This window comes from Orcinus orca, chromosome 16 (genome assembly GCF_937001465.1).
Source record: "Orcinus orca chromosome 16, mOrcOrc1.1, whole genome shotgun sequence".
NCBI classification, from domain to species: domain Eukaryota; kingdom Metazoa; phylum Chordata; class Mammalia; order Artiodactyla; family Delphinidae; genus Orcinus; species Orcinus orca.
The window spans coordinates 6,950,011-6,963,814 of NC_064574.1; the positions used below are offsets into that span (position 1 = coordinate 6,950,011).

Here is a 13,804-nt window from a genome sequence, read left to right on the forward strand (position 1 = left end):
GGGAGTTGGAAGCGCTCAGAGGGCAGGAAACCCTTCTCTCACCGAAGGGAAAGCCAAGACAGCCAGTGTTTTGGTGGGGACCTCACGAGGGTGCTTGGATGTTCTCCACAGCATCAGCTCAGAGTGTTGGGAAGTAAGACCTGTTATCACGCACTGGACCCAGGAACCCGGTAGCTGTCCTCGGGTGTCCAGTGGGAGCGAGGAAAAAGGAGAGCTGAGCGCTGAGCCAGGCATAAGCCCTGCTTATGACTCACTTCAATCCTGGGTTGATTCCAGAACATTGTCTGCACTGCAATTCAGCACAGCTCCTCAAAGCCAGACTCTAGTCCAAAGGCAAGTGAAGATGCCGATAAGAAAACAGTCCTTTTTCCTTCGGCCCTTTGCCCCCATGACTTCCTCTTAACACCCAACGTCTCACGTCTTGATTGAGAAGTAACCGCCAGTGTGAGACCTTCTTGCTGCTCTAACGCAAAGCAGTTGTGATCCTGACATACCAGCCGGATAAATCCGACTTAATGGGAACGTTCAGTGGCCAAGAACAGGCTTCCAAGAGCACAGTATCAGGCTGGCAGAGTTTACGTTACTTAACAACATCCAATGCCAACATTAAATCAGGAATTGCTGACCATTTGGTAGAGAGTTATGAATTAAGGATTATGAGACTGGAGTTGAAGCAATAGCCTTATCCAACGTTCAAGTGCAGCCACTCATGCCAAACTATAAACATCTCACTTCCTGGAGGATGTGCCAGGCCACTTCAACTTGAAATCAAGGACTGTCGGTGTGCACCCAAGATCCTTGCACACATCCAGCAAGTACACAAGCCCCGCTGGCCTCTTCTGCTCCCCAAGTACAGAGACCCAACCTCTGATCTGCCCGGCAGACAAAATGATTAGGATCCCTTGGATCGATGGGCATCCTAACATTCCCAAAGATGGAGCATTTCAATTGACTGAAAACACTCAGAGCACCTACCACACAACCACTGCTTGCATTTGACTGAATGCCAAGTCCTCCCAAGGAGGATCTGCCCAAGGATTTACCAACAATCATCTCATTTCCATTCTCAAAATTGTGAGGTGGCAACTTCACCATAAGTACAGTGTTTCTCAACTGAGCAGCCTTACGCAAGAGACATGATTCCCAAACTATGGATTCCTCTCTTGTTGTCCATCAACCATCCCTCACACATCTCCCAACAGCCCTTGTGTTGGGGAAGATGGTACCATACACAGTTGAGAACCGCTGATGAGTGCGTGTCGTGGCGCAACAGAGCAGTCTTCCAAGAGAGACAAAATGAAACTCCAGATTCCCCTCGGCACAGAGCCACAGCCAAAACCCAGAAATCAGCTCTGCCATTCTTCCACTCCTCTTAGAAGATTAAAAAAAACACATCAAGTTACAACCAGACTTTCACAGCTTCTATTGAGAATACTTTCTTTTTATTATACAGGTTTCATATACATAACAATTATTTAGGGAACATTGACAGGCAAGGAGCTCAATTCCAAAACTCCGTTTTCACCCACACACACTGTACTTCACACTCATCTTGGGGGTCAGCCCAACAGGAATAAGACAAAGTTATTGCTTTGTGAACAGAAAGCTTCAATTAAATTAGAGTCTTCCAGAGTCGAGAACAGCACTCAGGATACTCTTGACTCTTAATACCCTGTGTACACATGAATAAAGCCTAAAGATGTGTCTTAGATTTACCCCGTCACCTTTAAAAGCTAATATTAAAGTTGAATCCCATTTCTCAAAAAGTCATAAGAAGTGCACCCGTATTTACAGACCCCATTAAATTATGCATAAATAAAATCTGTACACTCAACGCAGCTTCTCAAAATACAGAATTCTCCTCTGGGACTTGGGATGAGAGACAGCAAAAAAAAATGCTTCATGCCCACCCCTTTTCAAGTTTTCTCGAAACACCAAGATGTGAAATAAATACGCAAAATAAAGCTTCCGTACCTTAAAGGAACATGTCTTTTCAAAGAGTCTCCTCCTATTTGAAGAGTTAACTTTCAAAGTTTTGTTTTGTTTTTTTCTTAAAAAGAAAAACATAAAATCATCAGCAGGCTTTGCTTCTACAAGTTTCGTAAAACCCGAAGGGTCCCTGTGAACAAGGGATTTAAAGTGTGTCAAATACCAACCTATTAACCAGTTCTTAAGCGGATAGAATCCTTGCTTCCCGCGGTATGTAGGGTGAGACGGAAGAGGCTATATAAATACTTTTACCTTAACACTGAAAGTTATAGTGGATCTGAATCACATCAATTTGACATCTCAACAGCTATGTGTGTGTGGGTTTTTGTGAGCCCAGGGAATTTATTTAAAAGGTTCCAAAACTTGTAGCACCACTTTCAGAGAAAGGAAGAATGGGGTTCCAAAAACTAAAGTATCAGCTTAATGGGTAAAGAACCAGCACTTGTCACCTCCCGACAGCGCGTCCAGAGTTTAGGAGACGCTTCAGCACTCCTTAAATACTAAGGAATCCAGGAGGGCACGTGAAGATCTGGAAATCCGACGGAGGCCCTTTTCGTGGGAAGGTGGATAACAAACTCTGTCCCCCAGGCAAGCGGGGTTCCCAGTTTGTCCTGGTCGAGACCGGTTTTGGAGTCCTTTTCCTTCCAGACTCTTCGGCCCTTTGTTCACCGCTGTTTTACTTCCTGTGCTTCTCCATCTTTTCCAGGGTTTTGCTAGAATCGGCTGGACTCTGGTCTCCGGGGTTCATGTAGGATTTGTCTATGACCATCAGGGCTTCTTTTATGTAGTTCTGCATGGCAGACACAGCAGCACAGATGGCCTGGCTGCCAAACCCGTGGGTAATCAGGCTGAAATGAGACAAGCAGTTCTGAATGCTGGTCTCCAGGACCGGAGTGGGCCGGTTGTTCCCATTGGGAGTTCGGTCTTGATTGAGAAGGTCTGTGAATTCTTTACACACTTGCCTGTGAAAGACAGTCAACACACACCACTGAGTTCAATCTAGGCCGTGACAGGTAAAGAGCACAAACTAGTGTGGGGATGACACCTAGAGGCAACGAGAATTTGGGGCTGGCCAAGGAAGTACATTTTAAACTGATAGCAATAGGCAGCTGCCGCGCTTAGCACCTATTCTGTGCTGGGCCCTGAACTAAACTCTTTTTATTTATGTTTGGCCGTATTGGGTCTTCGTTGCTGCGCGCGGGCTTTCTTCTAGTTGCGGCGAGCGGGGGCTACTCTTCGTTGTGGTGCGTGGGCCTCTCATCGCGGTGGCTTCTCTTGTTGCGGAGCACAGGCTCTCGGCACGCGGGCTTCAGTAGTTGCGGCACGTGGGCTTCAGTAGTTGTGGCTCTTGGGCTCTAGAGCGCAGGCTCAGTAGCTGTGGCGCACGGGCTTAGTTGCTCCGCGGCACGCGGGATCTTCCCGGGCCAGGGCTCGAACCCGTGTCTCCTGCATTGGCAGGCGGATTCTTGGCCACTGCTCCCCCAGGGAAGCCCTGAACTAAACTCTTTTAAGTACTATCTTATTTAATCCTCACTGCAATTAGAAAAGATGAAAGGATTAATGCCAGAATCAACTGGCCAAGGTCACCAGGACTGGTAAGAGGTGGAGTCAGAATTCCAGCCCAGGAGAGTAAGGGCTAGCTTTACTTGATGCAGACTGGTTCCTTAAACCAATTCTGTCAAGATCCCTGAATTCATTTCCCTGAAACTCGCTCTTTCGATACAGGCTGGTTCACTGTGCTCGCTTTTGCCCTATTTCCCACTTGACTAGTTCTGCTTCATTTACCGTGATTTTAAAATCCATTTACTCTTGGTTTCTATGAGAAATCCCTCAGCTGCATTAAGTCGTTCTGAGACATTTCATTTGCCCTCGTCTCCTACACACACAACCCGATCATTACATTTTAAAAATCAAAAACATCTTGTTATCAGGAGGCAGAAGGCGCAGGATCTTGACTGGATGTGATAAAATAAATTGTCTTCAACACATTTTTGTAAGACATGCAAATAAGATAATGAAAGAGTAGCTTAACTAGTTTGAGCTGAATAACTCAACGGCTCAAAAACACTCATTCTGAGCAATACACTCACTGCTCTAATTCTTTTAAATGCTACAGAAAGTTACTCTAATTTGACTCTGTCAAAGATGCTCCTTGCCATTTCCTCTTGCTCAACACTCCAACTTACTTAAGGAGCCTTTCGTTCTTGAGCACCAGGGACTGTGCTGGCCCCTCAGCTGCAAGGTCAGGGCATCGGGGCATCAAATTCTCAAGCCTGGATACTTACTGTGCCGCCAGCAGCATATTCTTCCTAGTTGCCGTCTCATTGCGTCCTCCGAGATGAGGTCTGGTTAAATACTCGGCCACGGATTTACTAGGAAATTCTGCTTCACAGACATAGGCAAAGTCCCGAGCCAAATGAACAGCCTCACCTAGAATAATCGGCAATGGCAACAGACTTTAGGGCCACTGTGGTCCCCAAGGCAAACTGTCCCTTCCCTCTTTTTCCAGCACTATCGGTATTGGTCTAGCAGTCATTTTGCATTCTAAAATGCAATCACACAAGGGGACAACGATCCAGCCAGTAAGCAGAACCTCCTGGGTACTTGCAGTGGGTACCCTCCCCTAGGGTGAAATCATACAATGTAAGAAAAAAAAAAAAGTCTGAAAATTTTAACTGTACTTAAACGATGTTACCCCAGTCCTCTGCCCAAGCTGAGCAGATGCTCCTCTCGCTGCTAAAACAGCATCTAGCATCCGTTGGTAGTGCAGAAGTCGGAAAACTTAGGGGGAGTGAGCATGACTGACAAAGAAGCAAACTGTCACTTTTCTTTATGAAACTGGGACAAAAGTCTTTGACACGGAACTTTGTTTCTAAATGAGAGCGCCCCATTACTGGTGGAGGTTAAGTCTCTAGAATGTTGCTTTAAGAAAGAGAAGCAGGAGTGTTTCCTACCGGAAATGTTAGGAGCCCTCCCTACCCTCTCGTCTCAGGTATTGGGGGGCACAGAGGGAGGAAAACGAGGGGAGGGTGTCATTTCCCACCCGCGGCGCTGGGTTCTTTCTGGTTCCAAGATTTGGGGCCGCTGGAGCTTTACAAACCCAGATGGTGGACCTCACCCACCATCCCCACTTCCCTCCCCCGACTCACTAAATCAACATCTGAGAACCATTGTTCAGGCACACGCTTTCTCATTCAAGCACCCCTGCCTGGCCGGTAAGGAAACCTAGGGGAGCCGCATTTATGCTCCACGCACGCGGAATCCACCATTCTCCATGCAGGACAGCTGGTCCCCAACAGCATCGAACAGGCAGCTCCTTTCTCCTTGCCCTGACCTCCAAAGACACTCGTAAAAAGGTAGAGCAGGGCCCTGCCAAGTCTCTTTTAGCAGCGCGGTCGCGCCATTTAGACCAGGGAAAGAAAGTGTTCAAAAGATTGCCTGACTACCAGGAGACCACCCCTCATTGGCTCCCCCGGCCCCCGAGCCGGGGCCCAGCGCCCTGCTGATTGGGCGAGGTGCTGGCGGCCGCTCCAGGCTTACGGATAAGCCCCCTCCGTGTTCATCAACTCATTTTCCTGTGCGCAGTAACAACGAGCTTGTTTTGTTTTGAAAAATAATTATTTCACTTTTCCCTTGCCCACTTTGTAAAAGGCCGTATTGCATTCTTGGCTACTTTCCAGGTTCGGGGCGCAGGTCCATTCAAGAAACTGAAATGTCACATCCTAACTATCTTAGGACTGGGGAGAGGGGCTCATCTGTGGGCCCCATTACTTTTTTTTTTTTTTGATGGGGAAAATGAACAAAGGAACTGTGAATTGGGCTAGGCTCATTGTATACAAGGGCCTTTTCTCTTCACTGACCACAGTCCCAATATTCCACAGCTACAAAGACTAGAAACGGTCCTGCTGCCCACCGGTAACAAGTTTTAAGAAAAGGTGTACCAAATGATCGATTGCATCCTTCAAAAACTGGTTCATCTGATAATGTGATGTCTTAGGAAAACCCGTTTCTTTTTAACAATGATTTTCTGGGAGACCCAGAACAGAATACTTCAGCAGACACATCGTTAAATGTTAACTTATTTGATTAAATGACTGTGATTCATTGTAATGAACGCATGGCAAAATCGCTTGCATCTCTCTTTTGTGACTAAGAGTTGTTTTTAACCTTTTCTTATACCTTTTTTTTGCGGGGGGGGGGGCGGGTGCCGCACCCTACGGCATGTGGGATCTTAGCTCCCCGATCAGGGGTCGAACCCACGCCCCCTGCATTGGAAGGCGAAGTCTCAACCACTGGATCGCCAGGAAGTCCCTAACCTTTTCTTTAGAGAAATATTAAAGACTCAACACAGCACTAACTAAAAACACCACAAAACAAAAACACAACTCCACTGACCTTCTACTAAAGATGTCAGGAGGGTGACGTGGGCAGCTTTCCGTCTCCCCGCTGGAAGATTCAACCCAATCTTGTCCAACTTCTCCCGCAAGGATCGGCCACCATTTTTAGATTTGGCTCTGAGCAAAATAATAATAAAATAAAATAAAAAATTCTTTTCTCAAGAAACCACTTTAAAATTCTAAATGCCTAACACGCTGCTTACAAAACAAATCTGTCAGAAACAACCTACATTACGTGGCTCATAATCAAGTGATACAGGGAATCCTTAATTTATTAGTTAATCCCTGTAAAATTCAAAAATCTTTCTCAGCATCGCCAACATTATTTTTTTTGAATCACAGAACATTGCAAGTTGCACAGAGCAGACAAATTTTCACTTGTAGAAACTGCAGCAGCCCCCAAAAAAACAACTCCCTGGGGGAACCAGACCCATGGAGCTCCTCTACTCTGAATACAGATGCTACCACTCATACAAGGAATCAAATTCTAACCAAATGAGAATTTGTTAGCGCTGTTTTAACACTTCCTTCTACATCTGGCACGTTCTAAAAGAGAAGATGTGTACTAAAACTCCCTGAGCCAATGAGAATTCAGCGTTAGGTACCAAAGTTCCATAAATGTTAAAACTATCTCCCTGGTCCTTTTCTGTTATTCATCCCCAACCATTCAACCGCCATGCCCAGAACGTGTCCCCATGTACCTTCTGAGGACACCTCCCAGTAATGAAGCATTTAAGCACTCAGGCGGGGACAGTCGCCTCTGGACTTCGGCAACTGTCACTTTGTATTTAGATGTAGAGCTGAGGAGGGACAATCTTCCAGGGACCGAGCAGAAGACCTCGCTGGGATTCATCACAGCCTCCACCAGCTCCTTCTGACAAGGGAGACTCAAGGGGTTCTTCGTCATTGAAATAGGACCTGTGAGTGAAGATCAGAAGTGGCGTTCCCAAGCAAACCACTAACCGAAGCTGAAAGAGCTCTTTGAACAACTAACTGCATGTCGGACTATAAATTGCAAGCAGATTTTTTTAAAGCCATATTCTTCAAAGATAATCGAATCTGAATTTCACAATTTAACACCTTAGGAAGTTAATTAGTCAAGATCCCACGCGTGGAGGGTTTGCATTTTCTGACCACTGTTAAAATCTGTTTCGTTAGAACGTTTGTTTTCAAAAGACTACTTCATAACTAAATAAATGAAGATTTCTTTTTTCCCCCTCACTCAACGAATATCCAAAATCACAGGACATAATCATCTGGCAAAATCTTTCAGTGCAACTGATCACAGTAAATTTTAAAATACAAACACACCTGTTCTAAGTTTACTGGGAAATTCAGTTTATTTTCTGAGGTTTTCTTTCTTTTTTCTTTTTTCCCCCCAAACTCATTTTTCCTCAGTTGATTTCAAACAGTTTAACCTCAAGTAACAGACCATAGCTACATTTCATTTAGGATGACCCCATTTCCCAACAGAGCTAAACTGGGAATCCTGGCAGTACGTAACTTAATTTCATGAGCCACTCAGTCGCCCAAGTAATCCAATTTTCCAAACCCCCGCCCCCCTCATCCCTGCATGAACCCGACAGATCACCCAGCCTGATGCTTTCAGGGCTGTCTGTTTTGTACACCAAACTGTGTCCCACCTTCTTTTTGCAGGTCAGAATTAAGGCTCCTTACCCCTGTGCATATTTGAAATCAGAAATAAAATCACATCAACCCGTTCAACAATTAAAATTGTCACAGAACCAATCACTCCACTAAGGGTATGTGGTGACTTGTTTTCCAAATTAAGTCACAGCCTTAACTCACTCTGGGATTCTTTCCTGGAGCAGTGTAAAAACACTCTCGAATTCAAGAAGTAACACCCACCAAGGGAAAACTATGGAGTAACAAATCCGGAGATTGAGGGGCAGCTCCTTTGCCATTTAGATCTTAAAGAAATGCCCCGTCTTCTCACTCCTAAAACCTATCTGCCTCGAGTCCCTGTCACTCCCTTCCACCACAAATGTCCCAAATCGGATACCAAAAGCCCTACCTCACCAATAAGTTAATAACTTCCCAGTTACCGCTAAGAACCACTACAGGGTGTGTGATGCCAGAGGAAGAAAAGAACTCGTGCTCACTCCGTACCTTTGCGAATAACCGTCTGATCATGCAGAAGTAGGTGCTGGTCGTCGACATTCTGGGGGAGAAATGACAAAGTTTCCTTTAAGTTCGGGGGAGCCTGGACGGGGTAGGAGAGAGGCAGTGGGGCGAACGGGTCCGGGCAGGGCCGAGGCGCTCACCTGCACCTCCTCCATCTGGTGCGCCATGTCGTGGAGCCCCAGGTTCTCGGCCAGGCCCGCGGCGTCCAGAGCGTGCGAGTGGGGCAGCAGCAGGTCCGAGCGGCGGTAGATGTCCCTGCGGGCACTCACGGCGCCGCCGTCCAGCCCGGAGAGGTGGGGCAACAAGCCGGCCGGGCGCGCGTGGTGCGAGGGCAGCCCAGCCCCCTCCTGGCTCTGGCGGCCCGGCCAGGCCTGCTGCTGGCTGCCGGTGGGCGCCGGCTGGTGCAGGGGGTTGATGGCGGCGGCGTACGCTTCTCCCAGATGCGAGTAGGGGTCGGCTGCCTGCGAGTAAGCCAGCTGCTGGTAGGGAGGCGGAAAGTAGGGTGGTGGCTGGTATTCGGCGACTCCAGCATGGGAGAGGGGCGGCGCGGGGCTGTAGAGATGCTGCCCGGCGGAGGAGAGGTGAGGCAGGCGCGGGTTCCCATTGCTGCTCGCGTCGTGGCGATCCTGGGGCACAGAAACGGAGACCCGGTTAGTACGAAACCCCGCTACTGCGCACGGCCCGCGGCCACCGCGCCGAGCCTTGTGACCCCCGGGGACCCACCGCACCAGCCCGGACCGACCCCCGCGGGGCCTGCCCTCGGGCCAAAAGGCCCCGGGGAGCGACGTGCCCCGGGGGTTTCGTTGTCAACCGCTAGTCCGCAGAGGAAGGGGAAACTGGAGAAAGACCTGGAGGAACGTGCCCTCCGGGCCCCGCGGCGAAGGTCTGACGCCCGAGGTATTCTGCGGCTCCAAATCCGAATGCCAGGCCTTGGGCCGGAAGAAGCTGGGGCAGGGGTCCGGGGAGAAAGCCTGCAGGCAGCGCAGAGCGCGGTCGCTCACGAGCCCGCACATGCTGGCGTCGTCGGCCCAAAGTGGGGAAGCGGTGGGCGCGAAGAATGCGCGCCGCGCAGGAAGTGCGCCGTTTCCCCGCCCCAGGGACCCTCCCTTCCACGCCCTCAGGACAAAGACCTCCGGGCGAGAGACCCTCCCTAGCGGGGGCAGCCACCCAGCGCCGCCCAAGGGACTCAAGGAGGAGCCCGCCGCAGCCAGGGGTGCGCTCCCTGCTAGCTGTGTCCCGACCAAGTAACGCCGTCCTGCCCAGCCACCGTCAGTCTCCCCACAAATCGGGCACGGAGAACGAAGGACCCCGAAAATTGGGCAACCTTGCCTGGGCACGTTCCCTCGCCCCACGGCTGTCCGACTTAATTCTCAAAGGACGTGTCGCCATGTGTTCCCGGGGTCACAGGGGTGGCGGGGGACCAGGAGAGCTATGACACCGTCGCCCCCTAGCTGAAGTGCCCGGGCCTGCAAACAGGGGCAGCCCCTCTAGGTCCCGCGGGCGCACAGCTCTCCCGCGTCCCCGCCGCCACCGCTCCCCTCTCCCGGGGCCTGGGCTCACGCCTCGCGCCGCCTGCGTCTTCTTCCTCTTTCCGCTCGCCGCCTCCCTCCCTCCCACTCTCCGAAACTCTAGCTCAACCTGTCCGACAGGCTGGAGCACTCCCGAGCGCTTACGGCCCCATCTGGCCTCAGCGCCGCCCCCCCGGCCCCCCCTTCTCTGGAAAGCCAAACTTCGGTTGTTTTCTCGTTTTCCCAAGGAGGTAGCGGGGCAGGTGACAAGCCCGCCTCGGAGGAGACTCCGCAAAGGTGTCGCCGGCAGGTCACCTCGTCTGACTCCTTGGGACGGAAGTTTCGTGCGTAAAAGCCACCTCTAAAAGTTGCAGACCCAGCGCTCTTCCGAGAAATCGGGGAAAAGGGCTGTTTTGCTTCGCGAGAAACCGGCCGGTAAGCTTTGTGGATGGGATCTGCTACGCTCTTTCCAGGCCCCATTCCCGAGACTGGATATTTAGATAAAGGCCCGATTCAGGAAGGGGACCCCGGAGAAACGCACTAGGGAATGTCCGGAAAAGTGGACCCTGTCCCATCGAAGGGCGAGCGGTGGGTGCCTGTTCGCTGCTCCTGCGCCCTCGCCCCCGACCTCGGTCCAGTGGCCCGCGCCTCCCGGACTGTACTCGGGCGGGGCCAGGCTGCGCCCTTGTGCCCAGCTCACCTCGCAGTCCTCTTCATACTTGACATTATCGGTTATTTTCCACAACATGGCGTCCGGCGTCCCCCAAAACAGTCGCCAGTTAAATCCAGGTTCCCCCCACCCCCCGAGCGGTAAATCCAAAATTGGGGTCACGGTGGCCAGACGTCTGCCGCTGCCCCCGCCGCGCGCGGGCCTAGCCGTCCCGGTCACTGGACGCGCATCGGCGGCTCCGCGATTGTAGATGGTGCCGCCGCGGGTGTAGAGGCCGCGGCCGGGGACCGGGGAAGCCGCGCCCGCAGTGTGTGTCCAGGCGATAGCCGGGGGATCCGGGCGCCTTAATGAGAAGAAATTATCATAACTCCTCCCCGGGGGCCGGCGCGAAGGCCCCGGCGCCGGGCGGGGCGGCCCCCAGCCAGTCCCAGCCTAGCTCCGCCCCGCATCCTGGCCCAGCGCCGCGCGGAGACCCACGCCTCGGGGGGCTTAGGAGAGGAGTCGAATGGGCCGCACCTCGCAGACAGCCGCAAACCTAAGAGGCCAGCGTCCCCCATCACGCCATCCATCAGTCACCCTCACCAAGCACACACCTGAGGTCGGCAGAGCTGGGGACCGGGATCCGAACCCAAGAGCCCCCCCTCTTTCACCGACAGCGCCTTCCCCCACCCTCCAAAAGACGTCTCAACAGCTGAGGTCCCCCTATCTCCTAAAACGTCCCAAACACCCGCTCCAAGGAGATTTAAGGTTTAAACTGGAATCAGGCAGCTGGAGTCCCAGTCCCTCCGAGGGACGACGCCCTCCCCCGCACGGCGTGGGCACAGTGCGCTCGGGGTCCTCCGAGGGGGCGGGGGTGGGAAGGCCTTCTGGGGAGTCGGCCCCAAGCGCCACCGAGCGGGCGGGCCGCTCCACCGGCCCCGAAGTGTCGGACAACGGCGTTTCGCCGCCATCGCCCGAAGCTCCATCTCCAAGGCTGGGCTGCGGCCGGGAGGCGGGTGGGGGGCACCCGCCTACCCTCGCCCGGCCCTGCCCTGCCCGGCGCCGGCTCGGCAGCTTCCTCCGACGGGCCAGGCACTCAAGAAGCCTCAACTCAACCTTGAAAAGAGGTGCGGGGCTGAATGCAACCCTAGCGTCACAGGCGGGGACGAGGGAAGAGGTGGGGGGAGGAGGAGGGGCCGTGGAGGGACCCCCGCTGGAGAGGTGAGCACCCGGGGTCCGCAGATACAGGCAGAAAACGAAACTTCCTTCCACATAAACGTTGCCTCTCCCCCCAATATGCATTTGCCCCCCAACCTTGAAAGCAAAGCGCAATGCTGAAACATTTTAAAGAAACGAAATTCATTGGCCCGATTATTGTAATTGACCTTTTTTTTTTTTTTGCTTCAAGGGGAAAGTCGCTAATTCTCGGGAGCTGAATTTAAACATTCTCAGGGAATCAGAGAAGGAATCTTTCGATTTGATTACGAATCCGATTTTGCAATAATCAATACCTATCAGTTTACTGCCCCGGGCCTGTGGAGTGGACGCTGCTCCCAATTCACAGAATGAATGCACCCACTGCTTCCCTACTCCCGCCCGGGCTTGTTTGAACTTTAGCATTTCTTTAAACCGAGATGGGCCTAAAATAAAATAACCAAAATAAAAATAGGCGTCTTCCAAGCGAAAGGTTCTTCCTCGCCCCAGAGAGTAGACAGATTCCAGGTGATATTCCGACCAGTTGTGAGAACAAAACCTGGAGACGAAACCACTGGAGGCTTTTCGGGCTTGTCTGCGGGCTCTGCACTAGGATACGTACAAAGACAGTGCACACACGACCCCTGACACCTAGCTTTCAAGACACCGTGGCGGGGGGGACGGGGGGTAAAAGAGAAGACCGCAGAAGCACCGCTCCTGGTACTCGGGAGTGGGCGCAGGGGGCACCTGCTCAGGGCAGGTATCGGACCCGGTGCGGTAGGCATGCTGGCGCCCTGGGAGTGGAAGATTGGGGTCCCAGGTACTTTCGAGGGAGGCTGCGGAGCCTCTGGGCACCCCAGACATCCAGACCAGTGACGCAGGAGCTCTCCTCCACACTGGGCCTTCTAGCCCCGGCTTTGACTCCAAGACCCGGCCGGGGATGCAGCTTGAACAACTTGTCTCGTCCACGCCTGCAACTTTACCGCCGGGCATGTTGGGTCCAGGGCTGGGCAACAAGGCACCAACCCCCCGCCCCAGGTCCTGGCTGCCCTTCCTTTCCTCAGCAGCGCTCGCCAAAGCCACCCGGAGGGACGGAAATCCCTCGCAGCCCCGGGGCCTCTATGGCGGAGGCAAAGGGAGCCGATGGGCCCCGAGGGTTTGCGCACCTCCGTTTAGGGAGCCCCAAGGGCACAGAGGTTTCGGAACCGCTCGGCAAAGGCCATTCATTCCCAAGCCAGCGCCCTGGACCTGGACGCTGCCCCCCTCCAAGGGACACGCGCTCAAGCTAGAGCGCAACTTCTGTGCCCTGGATGGGGAAGGCGGCACAAACGAATCCTCAACCTTCCCGGCCAGGCCGACTCCACCCAAACACGCACAGCTTCTGCTTCAGGGACGGAACCCAGGCACGCGCGCGCCCTGCTCCGGATGCCGGAAATCTCAGCCCTTCCTTGAGCTCAACTTTTCTGCTCTGAGCCGAGAGCGACAGCAGAGAGCCGATGGCTCCCACACTCAAGACAGACCTCCCCCAAGGCCCCCACCCCTCGCCGCGCGAAGACGCATGACTGCGTGGCCGCGCCCTCAGGCAGCCACGGCCTGGGAAGGGTGTCCCCTCCGACCCTCCGCGGCTTCGCAGACGCCAAGTGTAAACAGAACGTGGGGATCCCGGGGAGCAGCCTCGCCGCTCGCCTCGCACAATCAAGGGTATGGGGCTGGACGGTTGTCAGCGGCTTCCCTCTGTCGCCCCCTAGGGAGCCTGCACTCAACCCACACGCTTGAAACCCTGGACCCCGGCCCCCAGCCCGCTCGGATGGCGCTAGAAACCAGAGACCGGAGGCGACAAGGCGTCTGTGAGGACAGCAGCGCTACAACAGTGCGCCACCTCCAAAGATGCGCGGGCAGCTGCCTCTGGAAACAAGGCTCCC

At 52.9% G+C, this 13,804-nt stretch overlaps 1 protein-coding gene across 13 annotated transcripts in view; it reads right to left on the minus strand.

The window, feature by feature from the left end:
• The window catches only part of TFAP2C (transcription factor AP-2 gamma), a 221,380-nt gene that overhangs the window by 206,216 nt on the left and 1,360 nt on the right, over window positions 1-13,804 (minus strand). For 5 of the 13 annotated variants that reach the window (XM_049698952.1, XM_049698954.1, XM_049698951.1 and 2 more), the window contains exons 2-5: window positions 8,672-9,157; window positions 8,517-8,568; window positions 7,088-7,304; window positions 6,385-6,503 (exon numbers count right to left, since the gene is read on the minus strand). In XM_049698952.1, the coding sequence (XP_049554909.1) occupies window positions 6,385-6,503; window positions 7,088-7,304; window positions 8,517-8,568; window positions 8,672-9,157 (874 nt within the window). The other 8 variants (XM_049698955.1, XM_033410264.2, XM_033410268.2 and 5 more) reach the window with 7 other exon arrangements.